General features: G+C 38.6%; 2 protein-coding genes across 8 annotated transcripts in view; one reads left to right on the forward strand and one right to left on the reverse strand.

The window, feature by feature from the left end:
• NTRK2 (neurotrophic receptor tyrosine kinase 2) overlaps positions 1-15,570 on the forward strand; it is a 545,280-nt gene that overhangs the window by 212,307 nt on the left and 317,403 nt on the right. For 6 of the 7 annotated variants that reach the window (XM_058445160.1, XM_032164403.2, XM_032164410.2 and 3 more), the window contains exons 4-5: positions 6,898-6,966; positions 9,691-9,845. In XM_058445160.1, coding sequence (XP_058301143.1) covers positions 9,731-9,845 — 115 coding nt within the window. In that variant the 5' untranslated portion in view covers positions 6,898-6,966; positions 9,691-9,730. Of the gene's footprint in view, positions 1-3,473; positions 3,500-5,427; positions 5,523-6,897; positions 6,967-9,690; positions 9,846-15,570 lie in introns of those variants that run through there. The other variant, XM_058445159.1, reaches the window with a different exon arrangement.
• On the reverse strand, positions 2,034-3,453 carry LOC116814171 (heterogeneous nuclear ribonucleoprotein A3-like). The gene has a single exon (XM_032761234.2). The coding sequence runs from the start codon at positions 3,436-3,438 to the stop codon at positions 2,299-2,301; it is 1,140 nt and encodes a 379-aa protein (XP_032617125.1). The 5' UTR covers positions 3,439-3,453; the 3' UTR covers positions 2,034-2,298.

Here is a 15,570-nt window from a genome sequence, read left to right on the forward strand (position 1 = left end):
AGTCATCCATCATGGATTGATAAAGGTAGAGAAAAATCAATCATGGGACATGCCAAAGGTACAGAAAATTATTAACAATGGGAAATATTTCCCCAAAGTCTTGTTGATGCTTTGTCCATGGAAGTCAAATGGAAATGTGGAAAATGGGAACTGTTAGCTTGTTTGTTGCTAAATCCTCTAGATGAAGGCATTTAAGTCCATAAGGCATGGCTTTCCTGAGAGTTGTCTTCATTAAACTAAAGATCACCTAAGTGCAGAATATGCATCACTGAGCTCAGACTTGTACTCCCATCCCCTGAGTTTTTAGTGGAGCTTCTGCCAGAAGGTTGTTGCCTGCATTCATTGATTCTGTTTTGCTGTACCAAATTCTCTTTGCAATGATACTTTACATGTCATAGTCTATCTATGGGACCCTCACCTGGATTATTTCACATGATTTTTTTCTGACAATTGGTAGGACAGATCTTTTTTATTCACATTTCATAGATAAAATAAGAGTGAGAGAGTTCTAGGACTTGCTCAGATTCATAGATCATAAGTGGCAGAGTTATGACTCCAGGGCCAACCCGTCTCCATGTTCTTACAATAAGAGCACAGGAAATAAAATCTGTATCATCCATAGAGAATCAGCCTTTCTTATAAGGTTTGTCCTCTTTCTTTTTTTTAAGGAGAACAGTTCCCCAACTGATTTCCATGCCAGTTACAAAAGAAACCATTCACTTAGAAGCAGATTGCCTGGACACTCTATTGAAATTTGTTGATATTATGGGAAACATTAATTTCATAAAGCCAATATCACAGCTTCATATTTTATAGGTGGCATTAATGATGAAGTCACTTTAAAAATAAAGTCTGTAAATTAAGACATAAAACATTCTGCAAAAATGTGATAAAACTCCAGGGAACTTTATTAACACATTTCAATTAAATGCTCTTTGGAATCATCTCTGCAGTCTGCACAAATCTTTGCCTGCACAAATCTGATGGCTGCGTAGGCCTTGATAGCCTAAACAAGAGAGAAGTTGGATAGAAGAAAAAGGCAAAATGCTCTAATGCAGTCACTTAGATGTAATTAATGACCTCAGTGGTTAAGTTCTGGTATTTTCATTACAGTTGACCTTAGACCCAAATTACTCAACAACTGCATTTTACTGGCTCTTTTATCACATCACTTCTCCTAATGTTGTGATTTGGACAGTGGGCTCTGGCTAATTATAGTTTTATTAATAGACTAGACTTACTTATTACTTCACTTTACTTTGTATATTTTCCTTGTTGCATGCTATTTCTATGAATATGAAAGCCACTTTGTATATTTTTTCATGTTATATGACAGGATGATTTTGGTGGTATTCTTTTTTTTTTTTTTGAGACGGAGTCTCGCTCTGTCGCCCAGGCTGGAGTGCAGTGGTGCAATCTCTGCTCCCTGCAAGCTCTGCCTCCCGGGTTCACGCCATTCTCCTGCCTCAGCCTCTAGAGTAGCTGGGACTACAGGTGCCCCCCACCACACCAGGGTAATTTTTGTGTGTGTGTGTTTTTATTTATTTTTATTTTTATTTTTTTGAAATTTTGAGATTTTTTTCATTTGAAGGTAATCTTATTGCTATTAAATTCACAAATGCTAATTTAAATACCTAATCCTATTTATCTAAAACACACATTGCAAACACACAAATTATCTATTCTCTCCACATGTCAGCACCCATTCATATCACGGTTTGGAAATGGGGAGAATAGATTTCCCCTTAAACTGCAAGTCAGCAGGTGTTTCTTTACAGTTAACTTTGGCAAAATTCATGCAAAATAGTAATTAACAATGATCTTCTTGTTAACTCACAAGGAAACACCTTCGAAACTGCATTTTGTTAAAGTTTCTGTACTAAAATGTAGAAAAACTGAACTACACAAATATTGAAAAGTTAAAAATTCCTTAATATTTTATTCCTGGTACCACTACCACAATTTACAGGGCAATATACCTGATGGTAATGAAAAGAAAAAGAAAAAGACAAAGCTACAGTAGATAAAAGACCTCAGGAATGTACATCTAATTGACACTACATTGCATTAATCAATAGCTGCACTTTTTGCAAACTGTGGCTATGACAGTCCTGAACAAGAAGGGTTTCCTGTTTAAGCTGCAGTAACTTTTCTGACTATGGATCATCGTTCCTTCTGTGGCAGAATTTTATAGTTCCTCTAATGCATTTGGGACGACTGTCTCAAAGTAACCTGCAGCTTTCCTGACAACTCCTCGCTCTCTCTTCTGCTAAGAACTGTAGCCCTTTTCTGCTGTTTTTAGAACCTTCTGCTACCATATCCACCACTTCCACCACCAGATCCATAACCACCACCATAGGGACTGCCCGAGCTTCTTCCACCAAAACTGCCCCCTTTCATGGGTCCATAATTTGATTGCTGTTGTCCACTATAATTCCCAAAATCATTATGGTTCCCACCACCACCATAGTTACCACCACCAAAATTTCCTCCTTTATTGTAACCATCATATCCTCCACCACCTCCACCATATCCACCACCTTGGTTTCCATATCCTTGTCCACCACCACCATAGCCCCCTCTACTACTATAACCAGGACCACCGCCATTGTTGCCACCATCACCTCCAAATCCATTATATCCACCATCACCTCCTCCATAACTACCTCTGCTGCCACCACCTCCACCAGCATAGCCTCCTCTTCCACCAAAGTTTCCACCACGGCCAAAATTACTTCCACCACCTCCAAAGTTTCCTCCACGACCCATAAAATTGCCAGATCCACCTCCACGACCTCTCTGTGATCCATCAGACTGCATCTCTTGTTTAGAAAGGGCCTTTTTCACTTCACAATTATGCCCATTAATAGTGTGGTATTTCTGAACAACAATTTTATCAACTGTATCATGATCATCAAAAGTTACAAAAGCAAATCCTCTCTTTTTTCCACTCTGCCTGTCTTCCATAACTTCTATGGTTTCAATCTTGCCATACTTTTCAAAGTAGTCTCTCAAATTATATTTTTCTGTATCTTCTTTAATACCACCAACAAAAATTTTCTTCACTGTTAGATGGGCACCAGGCTTTACAGAATCCTCTCTAGAAACAGCTCTCTTTGGTTCCACTACGCGCCCATCAACCTTGTGTGGTCGAGCACACATCGCTGCATCCACCTCTTCAACACAAGAATAAGTTACAAAACCAAAGCCCCTGGAACGTTTTGTTTGGGGGTCTCTCATTACCACACAATCTGTGAGTGTGCCCCATTTCTCAAAATGTTCTCTTAAATTATGATCTGTAGTTTCAAAGCTCAGACCACCAATGAACAGTTTTCTCAGCTGCTCTGGTTCCTTTGGATCATGGCCCTCCTGCCCCCCGCGGGGACGGCGATGGACGGAGTCCGGCTGGGGACGACCGGGCGGCGGTTTTACCTCCATTTTGAGACCAGACTCGTCTCTTCCAAATCGAGTTCAATATGGGACCGAGAGGAAGAGGCCTGTGTGTGTTTTTAGTAGAGACGGGGTTTCACCATGTTAGCCAGGATGGTCTCGATCTCCTGACCTCGTGATCCGCCCACCTCGGTCTCCCAAAGTGCTGGGATTACAGGCTTGAGCCACCAAACCCAGCCGGTGGTATTCTTTGTGCAGTACACAGCTTATATAAAGTCAAATATCTGTCCCTAGCTTCCAGAGAAGAATTGTTTTAAAATGAGAAACTAAAGGGACATACATATCTTACACAGTTTTCTGAAGAAGCAATAGTTGGGATGTCAATCCCTGATCAAATTGCCAAAATGCTACTAACATTTATAGCCATTGTTGAATAGTAAGACAGAGAGAAATAGGCAAGTACCAGGTAGTTATGAAGAGGTCATCAGATGGCAGTAAGCTTCGTATATTCACAGGACAAAAGAACAGTAGGGAGGAAGGAAGGAATTAAGTCAGGTGTCTGCCTTTCCGGATCTTAGACCTAACCTATTCTTATGATGGAGGACTCTGGGGACTAGCTTGGGTGGTGGTCCCCTGATTTTCCACATGCAAATTGCACTCTTACCTCAAATATCAATGCAGTGGGATGCAAGGGAGCTGATAACAAAATACGTATTAAAAGCGTTTCTCTCTACCCCTGGGATATACTGAAGATCTCTCTGAGTTTCCCCAGCAATATAAAAATGCATACAAGATCAGTCTATTTCACTTCGAGTTTTAGGGAAATTTAAATGGGATCCTCTCTCTCACTTTCACCACTTCTCCCCCTACCCTGTCCATATTAGCATCACATGGGGACTGCCCAGAGCCCCAGAGACTGGTCACTGCGTTATTTCTTGATGCCTTTAATTCTTGCCCAGCCCCGAAGAGCCCAGGGACTGTGAGAAAAGCTGGTATTTGTGTTTTCCAGGGACTTTGCAGAGGTGCTAATTAGCTCCCTTGCAAAGCCCTATAATCAAACAGTAAGAGGATTGTTGATTTTTTTCCCTCCCCTCTTCCTCCATTTTGGCTTTTGGCCCCAATAATAAGTATGGCTCATAAGACTCATCTTGTTCTTTGGCCCGTAACGCTGCTCTTTGCGGTGCTGCTGGCAGCCCCACAGAGGCAGCAGCTCCGCGGGGCGGCGGTTTTACCAGCAGACAGGGAGACCCTTCACCCTAAGCCTCCTCTTTCTTTGCTTGCCCTCTCCTCCTTTTTCTTGAGGAGGAAAGCAGGTTTTTGGTTTTTCGTTTGTTTGTTTTAGAAAGATTGGGACTTCTGATGAAGATGAAAGCATTTGTGCCTTAGAGACTGTGGAAAAGACAGGCAGACTGACTTTTCAATGCATTGTATACCAGTGAAACCTTTTTTTTTTTTTTTTTTTTTTTTTTGAGAAGGAGTCTTGCTGTTGTTGCCCGGGCTGGAGTGCAAGGGCGCCATCTTGGCTCACTGCAACCTCTGCCTCCTGGGTTCCAGCAATTCTCCTGGCTCGCCTCCTAAGTAGCTGAGATTACAGGAGGGCACCACCACACCCAGTGAATTTTTGTGTTTTTAGTAGAGACGGGGTTTCACCATGTTGGCCAGGTTGCTCTCAAACTCTCAACCTCGGGTGATCCAACAGCCTTAGCTTCCCAAAGTGCTGGGATTACAGGCGTGAGCCACTGCGCTCGGCCGAAACCCAATCTTAATTCACGTTCCAAAAGAAGATACTTATGTGGGCACATTTTACAACTTCCTGGTGGATTATTTTTCATGTGGGTGAGCACTTTATACTCAGTGTGTAGACAGAAGATGCATGCCTAGAAGCAAGGAGGGTACCCTTGTGTAGGTAGGGGTTTGGATGAGTGGAGATCTCAGTATAGAATTAAGCTGGGAGTGGACACACACATTCATGATTTGTGAGACACCAGAGTGGTAGGTTCTTTCTTATCAACTGACTAGCCTTAGTTCATACTTTAGCTCCTGGTTGTAACTCCAGGACTGTGTGACTGTTCAGACACACCAGGATACTTCAGTGATGACTTCCTTGGGCTGACAGCGAAGAGAAGCCTCAGGTAAGGGGCCAGGATCACTGTCACCCTCAGATCTCACATGTGGTTTGTTTTTTTTTTTAATTTTTTTAATTTTTTTTTATTTTGAGATGGAGTCTCGCTCTGTCCCCCAGGCTGGAGTGCAGTGGCGCAATCTCGGCTCACTGCAAGCTCTGCCTCCCGGGTTCATGCCATTCTCCTGCCTCAGCCTCCCCAGTAGCTGGGACTACAGGCGCCTGCCACCACGCCTGGCTAATTTTTAGTATTTTTTTTTAGTAGAGATGGGGTTTCACTGTGTTAGCCAGGATGGTCTCGATCTCCTGACCTCATGATCCACCCGCCTCGGCTTCCCAAAGTGCTGGGATTACAGGCATGAGCCACCGCGCCTGGCTAGATCTCATGTTTTATCCAACTCTCAGCCCGACACTTGCCTTCCTGGGCAGGAAACACACACTGAAAGGCTCATTGACTTCCTGTGGTTTGTAGAAGTCTTAGCTGTTTTTATGGAAGTTGATGTTTGTTTTACATTCATTTTATTTATTAAACACATCTTGAGGCCCAAGCATCGGACACTCTTTAAATAAATTTAAACAGTAAACAAATTCGCAGAGTGAGTCAGCTGCTAGGGTTATGGCTCTGAGTTTCCTACCCCAAAATCTCATGGCACTGATTGTTGGAAACTCTTTTATAGAATCAAATTACATGTTTGGAACATGTCAGTAAATTATTATTTTTTTAATCACAAATATATCTTTTTATTGTCTGGTTGGTCCAAATCTGAAGATAGTATGTCACTAGAATAGTTCAAGATGAAATCTGACGTATTCCTTGTTACCTAATTTTTGTTTGTTCTCATTGTGGAGGTATGTGGTTATCTAGATCATATGTAAACAATCTCAGTAGACTTTTTTCATCAATAAAATGTCTTTCCTATAAAGACGTATTGAATTCAGTTAATATTGAGAGTTTTGTATGCCGCATAATTTCAAAATATCCATGATGCTCTTTAGTTTTAAGGCATCTTTTTTCCCTACCGGGTTTATAGTTTTAAATTTTATTTACTCCTACATATCCTCCTATTAATTGTTCAAAAAATCAGGATTTCTATGAGATATATAACTTGGCTGCAAATCAACATATGAAAAATAAGCTTTTGGGTGAAAAAGACATTAAAAATACACAATATGTTTATGCTACCCCTTCCTGCAAAGAAAAAATATAGACAAAGTTAGAGGAAAAACTCAGCTATCACTCTAAGCAAAAGAGATATTTGGATGTAAGTAAAGCATGTATAATGATCAAATAAAATTATATTTTGAAAACAAAATCTCTCTGTGAATACTGTGTTCCTAAAATGTAACATTTTAAATTCATGTTTAATGTTTTTGATTCCTTTCAGCAATTTTACCCGAAACAAACTGACGAGTTTGTCTAGGAAACATTTCCGTCACCTTGACTTGTCTGAACTGTAAGTAATGATTTTCTGTGGCATTTGGGGAAAAGTTTTCAAAGGAAGGGGTAATTAAGTATTTTTCTTTTAATGAGTGATGTTGCAGATCTATTTGTATACCAAATTCTCGAAAAATGATTTCTCAAGTTTCAGTCTCTCAGTTTTTTATTCCCTCGTGGTTTATTATTTCTCATTTCTGAAATTCGGTAATTAAAAAAATAGAAATCTCAGTAGTGACATATCATTTCTGATTCGTTTAAATGTTGTTTTTACATAAATAATTTCTAGTAGAGGGAAAAAAGAGAAAAAGAAGGGGGCTTTGTGTGAAAACGGCTATACTTTATATCTCACAGCGTCTGTTTGGTTCCTGTTGGATCCAGGCCCTAAAGTCAAGCAAACCTATTCAAGGAGGAAATAAAAATGGGCAAAACTCTGCTCACTTTTGTCCATCTTAAGGACAGGGGACATTGGAGGAGAGGTAGTTCTTCTCTCTCCCCACCCATCTTTGTGAGATTTTCTTCCAGGTCTGTTATTACATTCAATATTTATTTTTAAGTCCCATTTTCTTCTGTTGTAAAATGGCAGAAAACATATTGAAAGGTGTTGATGACTAACAGCGAGGATTTCCAAGTGAGCTCAATTCCTTGCGTTGTCCCCACTAAACAAATATGAACTGTTACTATTCTTATGGTAAGGCACCTCAAAGCATCCTAATGCAGAGGCTTTGTGGGGCAGATGTGGGCCCAGGAAGAGGCCTTTGAAGATTAAGCAATGGCATTTGCTTAAACTCTATGTTGCCTAAATTGTGGAGTCTTTTTATGAAGATCCATCCTTATTCACAAGGAAATTGTGCAGATTGGAAGATGTCACTGCTGGAGAGACAACAAGTTAATAGGTGTAATGGGTGTTATATGGTGAAAGTCTTGGCAATTGGCAATTATTTGGAATAAAGTGAATTCAGGGCATTGAAGCGCTAATGCTTCTAACATAGGAATAGGCATGACAAACTAAAGGAAGATATATGAGATAGGGTAAAGTACTTGGTGTAAAAATTTAGGGCAACATTGTGTAAAATTTTCTTGCTAGATTAAAAATTAGAGTTTCAATTTCAAATTTATGTCTCAATAATCTTGTTGAAGCATGTTTAATCAATTCATTCAACAAATGTTAATTGTGTACCTATTACAAATCAAAATGATATGGCACAGGGCCATGGGGATAAAGGGAGAAAAGTTTCTATGTTCCTGGATTCTGTTATCCAGTGGGAGAGGTAGAAACCTAAAGATAAAAGTGTAATGTGCTGTCATAATCATCGAGCTTGCACAGTAAGCTGCAGAAAGAAGCCAGCTGTGCACCAGTGTTGTGTTGTCATATTAACATTGCTGTATTCATAATTGAAACATTCCTTTCCTTCTTTATCCCTTCTGCTGAGTTAATGATATCTTCTTTTAGAAAGACTCTTTAGTTTTGCATGTACTCAGAGCTCCAGGAAGCATTTTGGATTACTGGGGTTTAAACTGGTGGTGGGTCTTTTCTGCATTCTATTCCATATCTCATAACAACAAATCCCATTTTGGTGTTGGGAGGGATACTTGGAGGTGATCAAGCAGACACAAATTAAATGAGTCTACCATGACCACATTTTCCCCTAAGAAACTCCTGGAAAAGTCTCCAGGGATCCCTGAGATTTTTACAACCCAACCAGAAAACCACAGGAGTAAATGATGTTGCAAAGCCCAGGTCCTGTCTTCACGGAAATCTTAAGTATTGTGGTTAATGCCAGGCAGAGTCTATGTAACGATTTTAAATGGCCTCATTTAAAGGCTCATTACCATAAATGGAATTCATCTTAAATAGGCCACTGAGTATTATAAATAAGCATTTAAAGATTTTTTTTTCCTTGTGGTTTTTATTTTCCTCTTGACTACTTCCTCTTTTACCCATAGCAGGCCACAGGAGTCCAGGCAGCATGGCTGAGGTCTGAATGGCGGTGGCTTTCCACCCACAGTGGTCTAACGCAGCTCAATCTGCCACTCAGTTGCCTTGTCCTCAGAATAGCTTGCTGTGTGTGTCTGTGTGTGTGTGTGTGTGTGTGTGTATGTGTGTGTGTGAAGGAGGTCTACAGCTCTCTTTCAGGTTCTCTCTCTCACCTTTACTCCTGCTATCTTGAATCAATGAAACTGACTGTGATTGCATAATGCAGAAAGCTAGGGGTGCCAGCCTTCTGGCATACACAATTCAGTCTTAGCTGTGTACTTACAGTCTCATTTTAAATTGAGATGAAATTGTTCTGCCCCCTGCTGAAGTTTGAGCTTAGAAAGTGGTAACACTTGAGCCTTTAGCCTGGTCAGAAATAAGTATGTTAGCATTCCTGAAAACTTATTGTTGGCATCTTCCTAATAACTCTATAATAACCATGATAAATTTGTCATGGCACCTTATTTTCCCCATGTTATGAGACGTTGTTTTCTATCCTATATTTTGGCTATTTCTGTCTCTATCTTGTTTCCCCTGTTATTCTGTAAGGTCTTCTATCATTCTCCAGTGCTATCTGCATATAGCAGATGCTCAGTAAGTATCAAATAAATGAAGGAATAATAAGTACTGTCGTGCTATGAAAGGGGTATGACTTCCAAGCATTGCTGGCTAGAAAGAATTCATAATGTTGTAGTATTTTACAAGCACTAATGTAGCTAAAATGGAAAAAGGAACTTGATCTGTTGCCATTTTTGTTCCCTGTAGGATCCTGGTGGGCAATCCATTTACATGCTCCTGTGACATTATGTGGATCAAGACTCTCCAAGAGGCTAAATCCAGTCCAGACACTCAGGATTTGTACTGCCTGAATGAAAGCAGCAAGAATATTCCCCTGGCAAACCTGCAGATACCCAATTGTGGTAATTTATTTTTAAATCAATGTGTTCTAGTTGCTATTAATTATTCTCATTGCCTTGGTGTGGTAGTCTGGGAAAATTACCACTACCTGGATTGTATATGGTATTCTGTTGATGTATCCAGTGAATCAGAAAACATTTGTGTGCAGTGTGGAGTAATCGGCTGGGAGCAACTTTGCTGAATATTCTTTGCAAGTAGAATATTAATTCAGAGTGGATGGCTGTAAAGTGCATAGAGAAAAAGTACACTGCTTATTCTTTTTGTTTGTTTGTTCATTTGCTTATTTGTTCATATTTGTTTTTCCATCTATCCATCCATCCATTTATCTACCCATCCATCTGTGCAAAAACTATCTGCTAAAAATGTGGCACTTCTCTGGCCACATATACCCTTGGATGGCACCCAGGCCAAGGATCTCAGGGTGATGAAAGTGTCCTGGCAGCACAAGCAAATCCAATTCAATCCAGCACATTCCCTTAAACTTGTCTTACTGCCAGAGTTCTGTGTCTCTTGATGGGGTGCCCCAAGTCTGCCATGCCACGTGCTTCCTCCCATGTCTGGATTTAAGATCTCCTACTTTACCATCATCCCCTACTCCTCTCCCCAGTGTTTTCATCTCCAACATTTAAAAGGGTACCGAACGGCAAAATCAGAGCTCATGTGAGTGCTAGTGAGTTATAAGGAAGGAATAGCAAAGTGTTCTGCTTAGGATTTTACTAGTCTTCAGTGATGTACCTCTACAATACCCACACATGCATGTTACTCCCCCATTGACATTTGAATTGGTTAGTCAACCAGTTAACAAGTTCACAAACAATTATGTTTGATCTTCTGGCCTAGTGGCTGGTGACACAGCAGAAAGTCATGTAGCACCTGGTTCTTGTGCACGAGGAATCTGTGTATTAATCACAAACAACCGATTCTTTGTTTTCGGAAGACCCTATTATTTGAGGTCTATTTTTTATTTAAGAAAAATGGAGCTGATGCACACGCTCTGTAGGAATGCGATAGAAATAAACATATGAGTCTGTTTCTTACCCTGAATGACCTTAGAAGACAGCCCTGACCCTTGCCACAGATTTTTCTGTCACAAATATAGTCCTTTGGTTTCATAATGGGGTAGTAAGGCTTTATTCTCTTGCCAACCTCTGTCAGTTTTCTTTGCTAGCTAACACTTAAAAAATAAAAAAAACTTTTAATATGTGTCTTTTCCTGATTGATAAGAGGGTAACTGTTCTCTGTTCTGGTACAAATTTGTACCGCTGAGAGAAATTGCCTAGAGGGACAAGAAATTCAGTGTTGAGTCACCTGGCCTTTTGGCCAGCTCCCAAATCCCCATGGCCGTTGTGGCCACATTGGTTCAGCAACCGCTGAGAGGAAAAGAGAGAAAGCATCTGACTCTTGCTCTGATTTCACAAACTGCCTCTTAACAGACGTCGGCTTTGCCCTTGCCTGAAACCAATTTCATTTTTTTCCATTTAAATTTTTGGTTGTGTTGTCTTGGCAGCATTCCGGGAATGCACCCCGCCTTACGTGTTACTGCTCGGCCATTGTGACTGGGATAGGGGACGTGTAAGGAGTGAACTGGTCCTCATTTTTCCTAATCAGTTTGTCAATTTTCAGTCATTTTTTATGTCTGTTTTCTACAAATTAGTCAATGAATTGTGTGTCTAAGAGTGAGTTTTTGAATCTACTGTAATGAGGGCATGGGCTCGAATGATCGATTAGGACTGAGTGGTTACATTCACGGTAACATTCACAATTCATTTCGATGTCAAGGATGCTTTTCAAAAAGCAACATTATAGAAGAGTGTGGCAAGTGAATTGACAGACTTCTTTTTCCTATCGTTTTTGTGTTCTTAACTGTTTTGTTCTTTCCCTTTTTTATTCTCTTTCAAGTGTTTTACTTTTTTATAATTGACTGTATTATATTGATATGTCTTGTTGCAAAAGTAATTTCCTACATTACACATATGATGTTTGTCTTTTTCTTACTCCTAACCATTTCAGGTCAGTAGTCATAGATCTGTCATATTCTTTTTAACCATTACATGAAATTCATGATACAATGTGTCTTAATTAATTAAGTGTTCCATATTGACGGGCATTTTGCTTATTTTCCATTTTTTTCAATACTGCAAAAATGTTTCAGCAAGCATCCTTATTCATGCTTTTTACACATTGTACAAGTGCAAAAGTTTTTCTAGAATACATAGAAAGAAGCAGAATTTTTGGTTTATGTGGTTTGCACATTAAAAAATGGCTGTATCTATTTATGCTCATCCTAACAAGGTATACCTTGATATTAGCGAACTTGTTAGTGTTTGTCTTTCTAAAAAATGCTACATCATGGCTTTTGAGTTTGCATTTTCCTGATTACTACTGAGTATCTTATATGTTTATTGGACTGTGTTTATGCTTCAGTAAATTACCTGTTTATATCCTTTGTCTATTTTTCTGTAGGGTTTTTCCTTTTCTTTACTTTCATTGTTCTTTGTTTTTTCTTCATTGTTTGAAAGTGATAAATATTCCCTTTTTAAAAAAATCTGTAATGCTGAAATATTTTCTGCACAAATTTAAATATGTATTTCCTGCATAGAGATAACCACAAATAAGGCAGAAAAAATATTTTTGCTTCCCTTTGCTTCTCATCCCAGCTCTGTTTATTATCATCTGGGATTTTATTTTTATATTGTTACCTGGCTTTTTTGAAGATGTTGTATTTCTTTGTATATCATAGACTTTTGTGTCTTACTGTGTTCTTTTTGGTGCGATTGTTCTTTTTGCAGGAGTATATCTTCTAATACTTCTTTCATAGAAATTAAAAAAAAAATCAAGCTCTTGAGTGGTGGGAAATTGGCCTGTATTTTTTCTTCTCAGTGGAATTTGCTAAGTTAAAAATTATAGGCTCAAAAACTCATAACTTTGAAGATATTGCACCATATTCTTTTTGTATTGAGTGTTGCTGATGAGAAGTCTGAGGTCAGTCTGTTGCTTGCTCTTTCTAGGTAACCTGTGCTTTTTAAATTTTTTCCCCTCTAGAAGTTTTGAGAATTTACTCCTTATCCATGATTTTCTTAAATTTCACCACAACGTAACTAGATGTGGGGTTATTTTTTTTAATCCTGCTTACTGCGAGGGATACCCTTTCAATGTGAGGGTTCATGTCTTCAGTTCTCGAAAAATTTTCTTATTGATTTGCTCAATGTATTCTTTCCATTTATTCTTTCATTCAGGAATCGACATTGGATAGATATTTACACTTTTGGCTCCACCCACGCTGGTCACCCTTTCCTTAGTAGTTTCCATCTGCTTGTCCTTGTGTACCGCATTACGGGAGAATTGGTTTGCTCATTACTTAGCTCTTCAGCTGTTTCTCTAGCTGCTGATTTTTTTTCCTTTCAACCACTGATGATCAATTTCCACAGTCTCTTGTGAGTCGTTTTTTTGTAACTGAAATGCCCTTTTCCATACTGAGGTTTGCCACATCTCCAGGGAGTCCTGCAATCCTGCTTCTACTGTTGGGTCCTTTGAGAGCCTCACTATTTTGTGAAGCACATGGCTATGTGTCCATCTGGGGCTGCGCTGCTTTTCATTAATCCTCTTCTGCTTTCTCTAGCTCAGGAGTTCTTTATAGTTTCTTCTCCATCAGTGGTGTGCCTTCTCATTTTCCAACTTTGTTCTGGGTTTTAAGAAAAATATTGAGTATCACTTCTAGATATCTGGGATAAGAAAGGGAGCCTTCACTTTGGGGCTTAGTCATGTATTAATTTTCTTTTGATGGTTTTCCAACTTTGGTTCTTTCAGGAGAAGTTATAATCTAAACAGAAAATGACACTAGAATGTTGGATTTAAAATCTTTCTCTGGAGTTCTGTGTTGAAGAAACCGGATAATAACATGCCAATATCTTCAAGTTAGATGTCTTGTTTGAAAAAAAAAATGAATTTATGGTCAGCTGGCTTTTTCTTTTACATGTACTTTAAAAACACATCTGTTGTGTTTAAGTCACAGATTTGAAGTTCATCTGATTTCCACACTTTTTTGGGGGGGCGAAACTTTTTAGCTAACTCTGAATCAGTGAAGACCATGGTCTTCTGTGTGTCATCTTTGTAAACCAACAATTTGCCAACTACTGTGGCCATTGTATTTAGTTTGCAATTGATACCATTTTTATTTCAATGAAAAAGAAGAGCTACTGAGATTTTATTTGTTTGTAAGATGAGTTTTCTTTAAAAGCTTCCCTTGTTAGAATTTCATCATGGAGATATTATATGGAGAACAAGTTCTCTACATTTTATATGCAAATACGCATATTCCATTGTGCCTACTGTACCGCTTGATCAAGACAGGCATTTGATGAAGGTTTGCTGACTTAACAAATGCACGAACCGTATCATATTAATGTTCATATTGGACCAGGTTTTTAATATAATGGTGTGAATGTTTCAGTTAATTAAAAATAACTTAAATACATTAATTTAGGCAAATTATTCTGTAGTTTAGTATTTTTTTCATTATTTTTGAAATTTTTATCCTTATGGCATTTTTGAGAGAATCTCATTTCTTCTTTTTTCTTTATATCCTTAGAGATTAATCGAGCATGATAGATGGGGCTGGGAAGTTTAACTGCATCATTCTCGTTAATAGTGCAGTCAAAATGCCTCACAATATTTTTCTAACGGTCCCCTCCTGCTGTGAATTACTGTAAATTTATTCATGCTGTAAAACAAGTGGTGGTTCGTTTCTTCACAAGGCCCTTCTACACCTTAGAAAAACTTTATTAATTGCAAGGCAACAGAACATTTTCATATAACAGTTCCACATTAATTGGTATAAAGAGGTGCTATGAGCAATGGTTCTGAAGACTGAAACAGAATCATGTAAGTGCTGGTGAAGAAAGCTGATTTGGCCAGGCTGTGCTGATTATCGTCTCGTATAAAAAATCTCCCTGCTACTTCTTCAAGTGTTTCTAATGAAATTATTTATCACATAGTTTTTTTTTTTTAATTTCTCCTCAACTCCTGCATACTTAGATGATTTTCAGCAGTTAGTCTTGCAGTATAAACCTTTCAGTCACCTCCCCTGGCATAATGGGATTATTAAGGAGAAGTGGATGTTATATTTTAATTTTAAAAAATACTATCATTATTATTTAAATCTTACCTGAGAGCTTCTTCAGCAAGTGTTAATAGTACATGAAATGCTCTGTCTTAAGTAGATGGCAAATACATTTAAGAAAGGCAGTATTCCTCTGGGTCATATCAAAAGAATCCCTGCACCTATTTTACTAGTAACTAGTTACCACATAGAATAATAGTCCCACAGAGAATATAAGGTAGCAATTCACTTGTTGGTTGAAGAACTGTGCAGTTACTATATAAACCATCCTTAATGGTCCCATGGATTGAAATCAGACTTGCTTTTGATTTCCTTCCTGTTTATTAGGACAATTTCAATTTTCCACTTTTCCACCCTTCAAACTTTTAATGTAGAAGCTTTTAAAGGCACATCGACAAAATAATATTTATGATAGTGAAGGTCAGTTCACAGGTGCCCAGGAAGAGAGGCCGGCTTCCTTGAGATAAGTTGAATTTAGTGATTTATTTTTAAGATTTACTTTTGGTTTCAACCACAGTTTGTAGCACATATGTCTGTGTCGCATATTTGTACATACTCCTTGTTTTGTTTGTGTTGAACCAAGAAAATAGACTAGTAGTAATTCTACT

This window comes from Hylobates moloch, unplaced genomic scaffold, assembly GCF_009828535.3.
Source record: "Hylobates moloch isolate HMO894 unplaced genomic scaffold, HMol_V3 SCAFFOLD_10, whole genome shotgun sequence".
NCBI classification, from domain to species: Eukaryota; Metazoa; Chordata; class Mammalia; order Primates; family Hylobatidae; genus Hylobates; species Hylobates moloch.

Bases quoted from the DNA above. Each gene is read 5' to 3' on its own strand.
- LOC116814171 (XM_032761234.2), bottom strand. From the start codon at position 3,438: ATGGAGGTAAAACCGCCGCCCGGTCGTCCCCAGCCGGACTCCGTCCAT.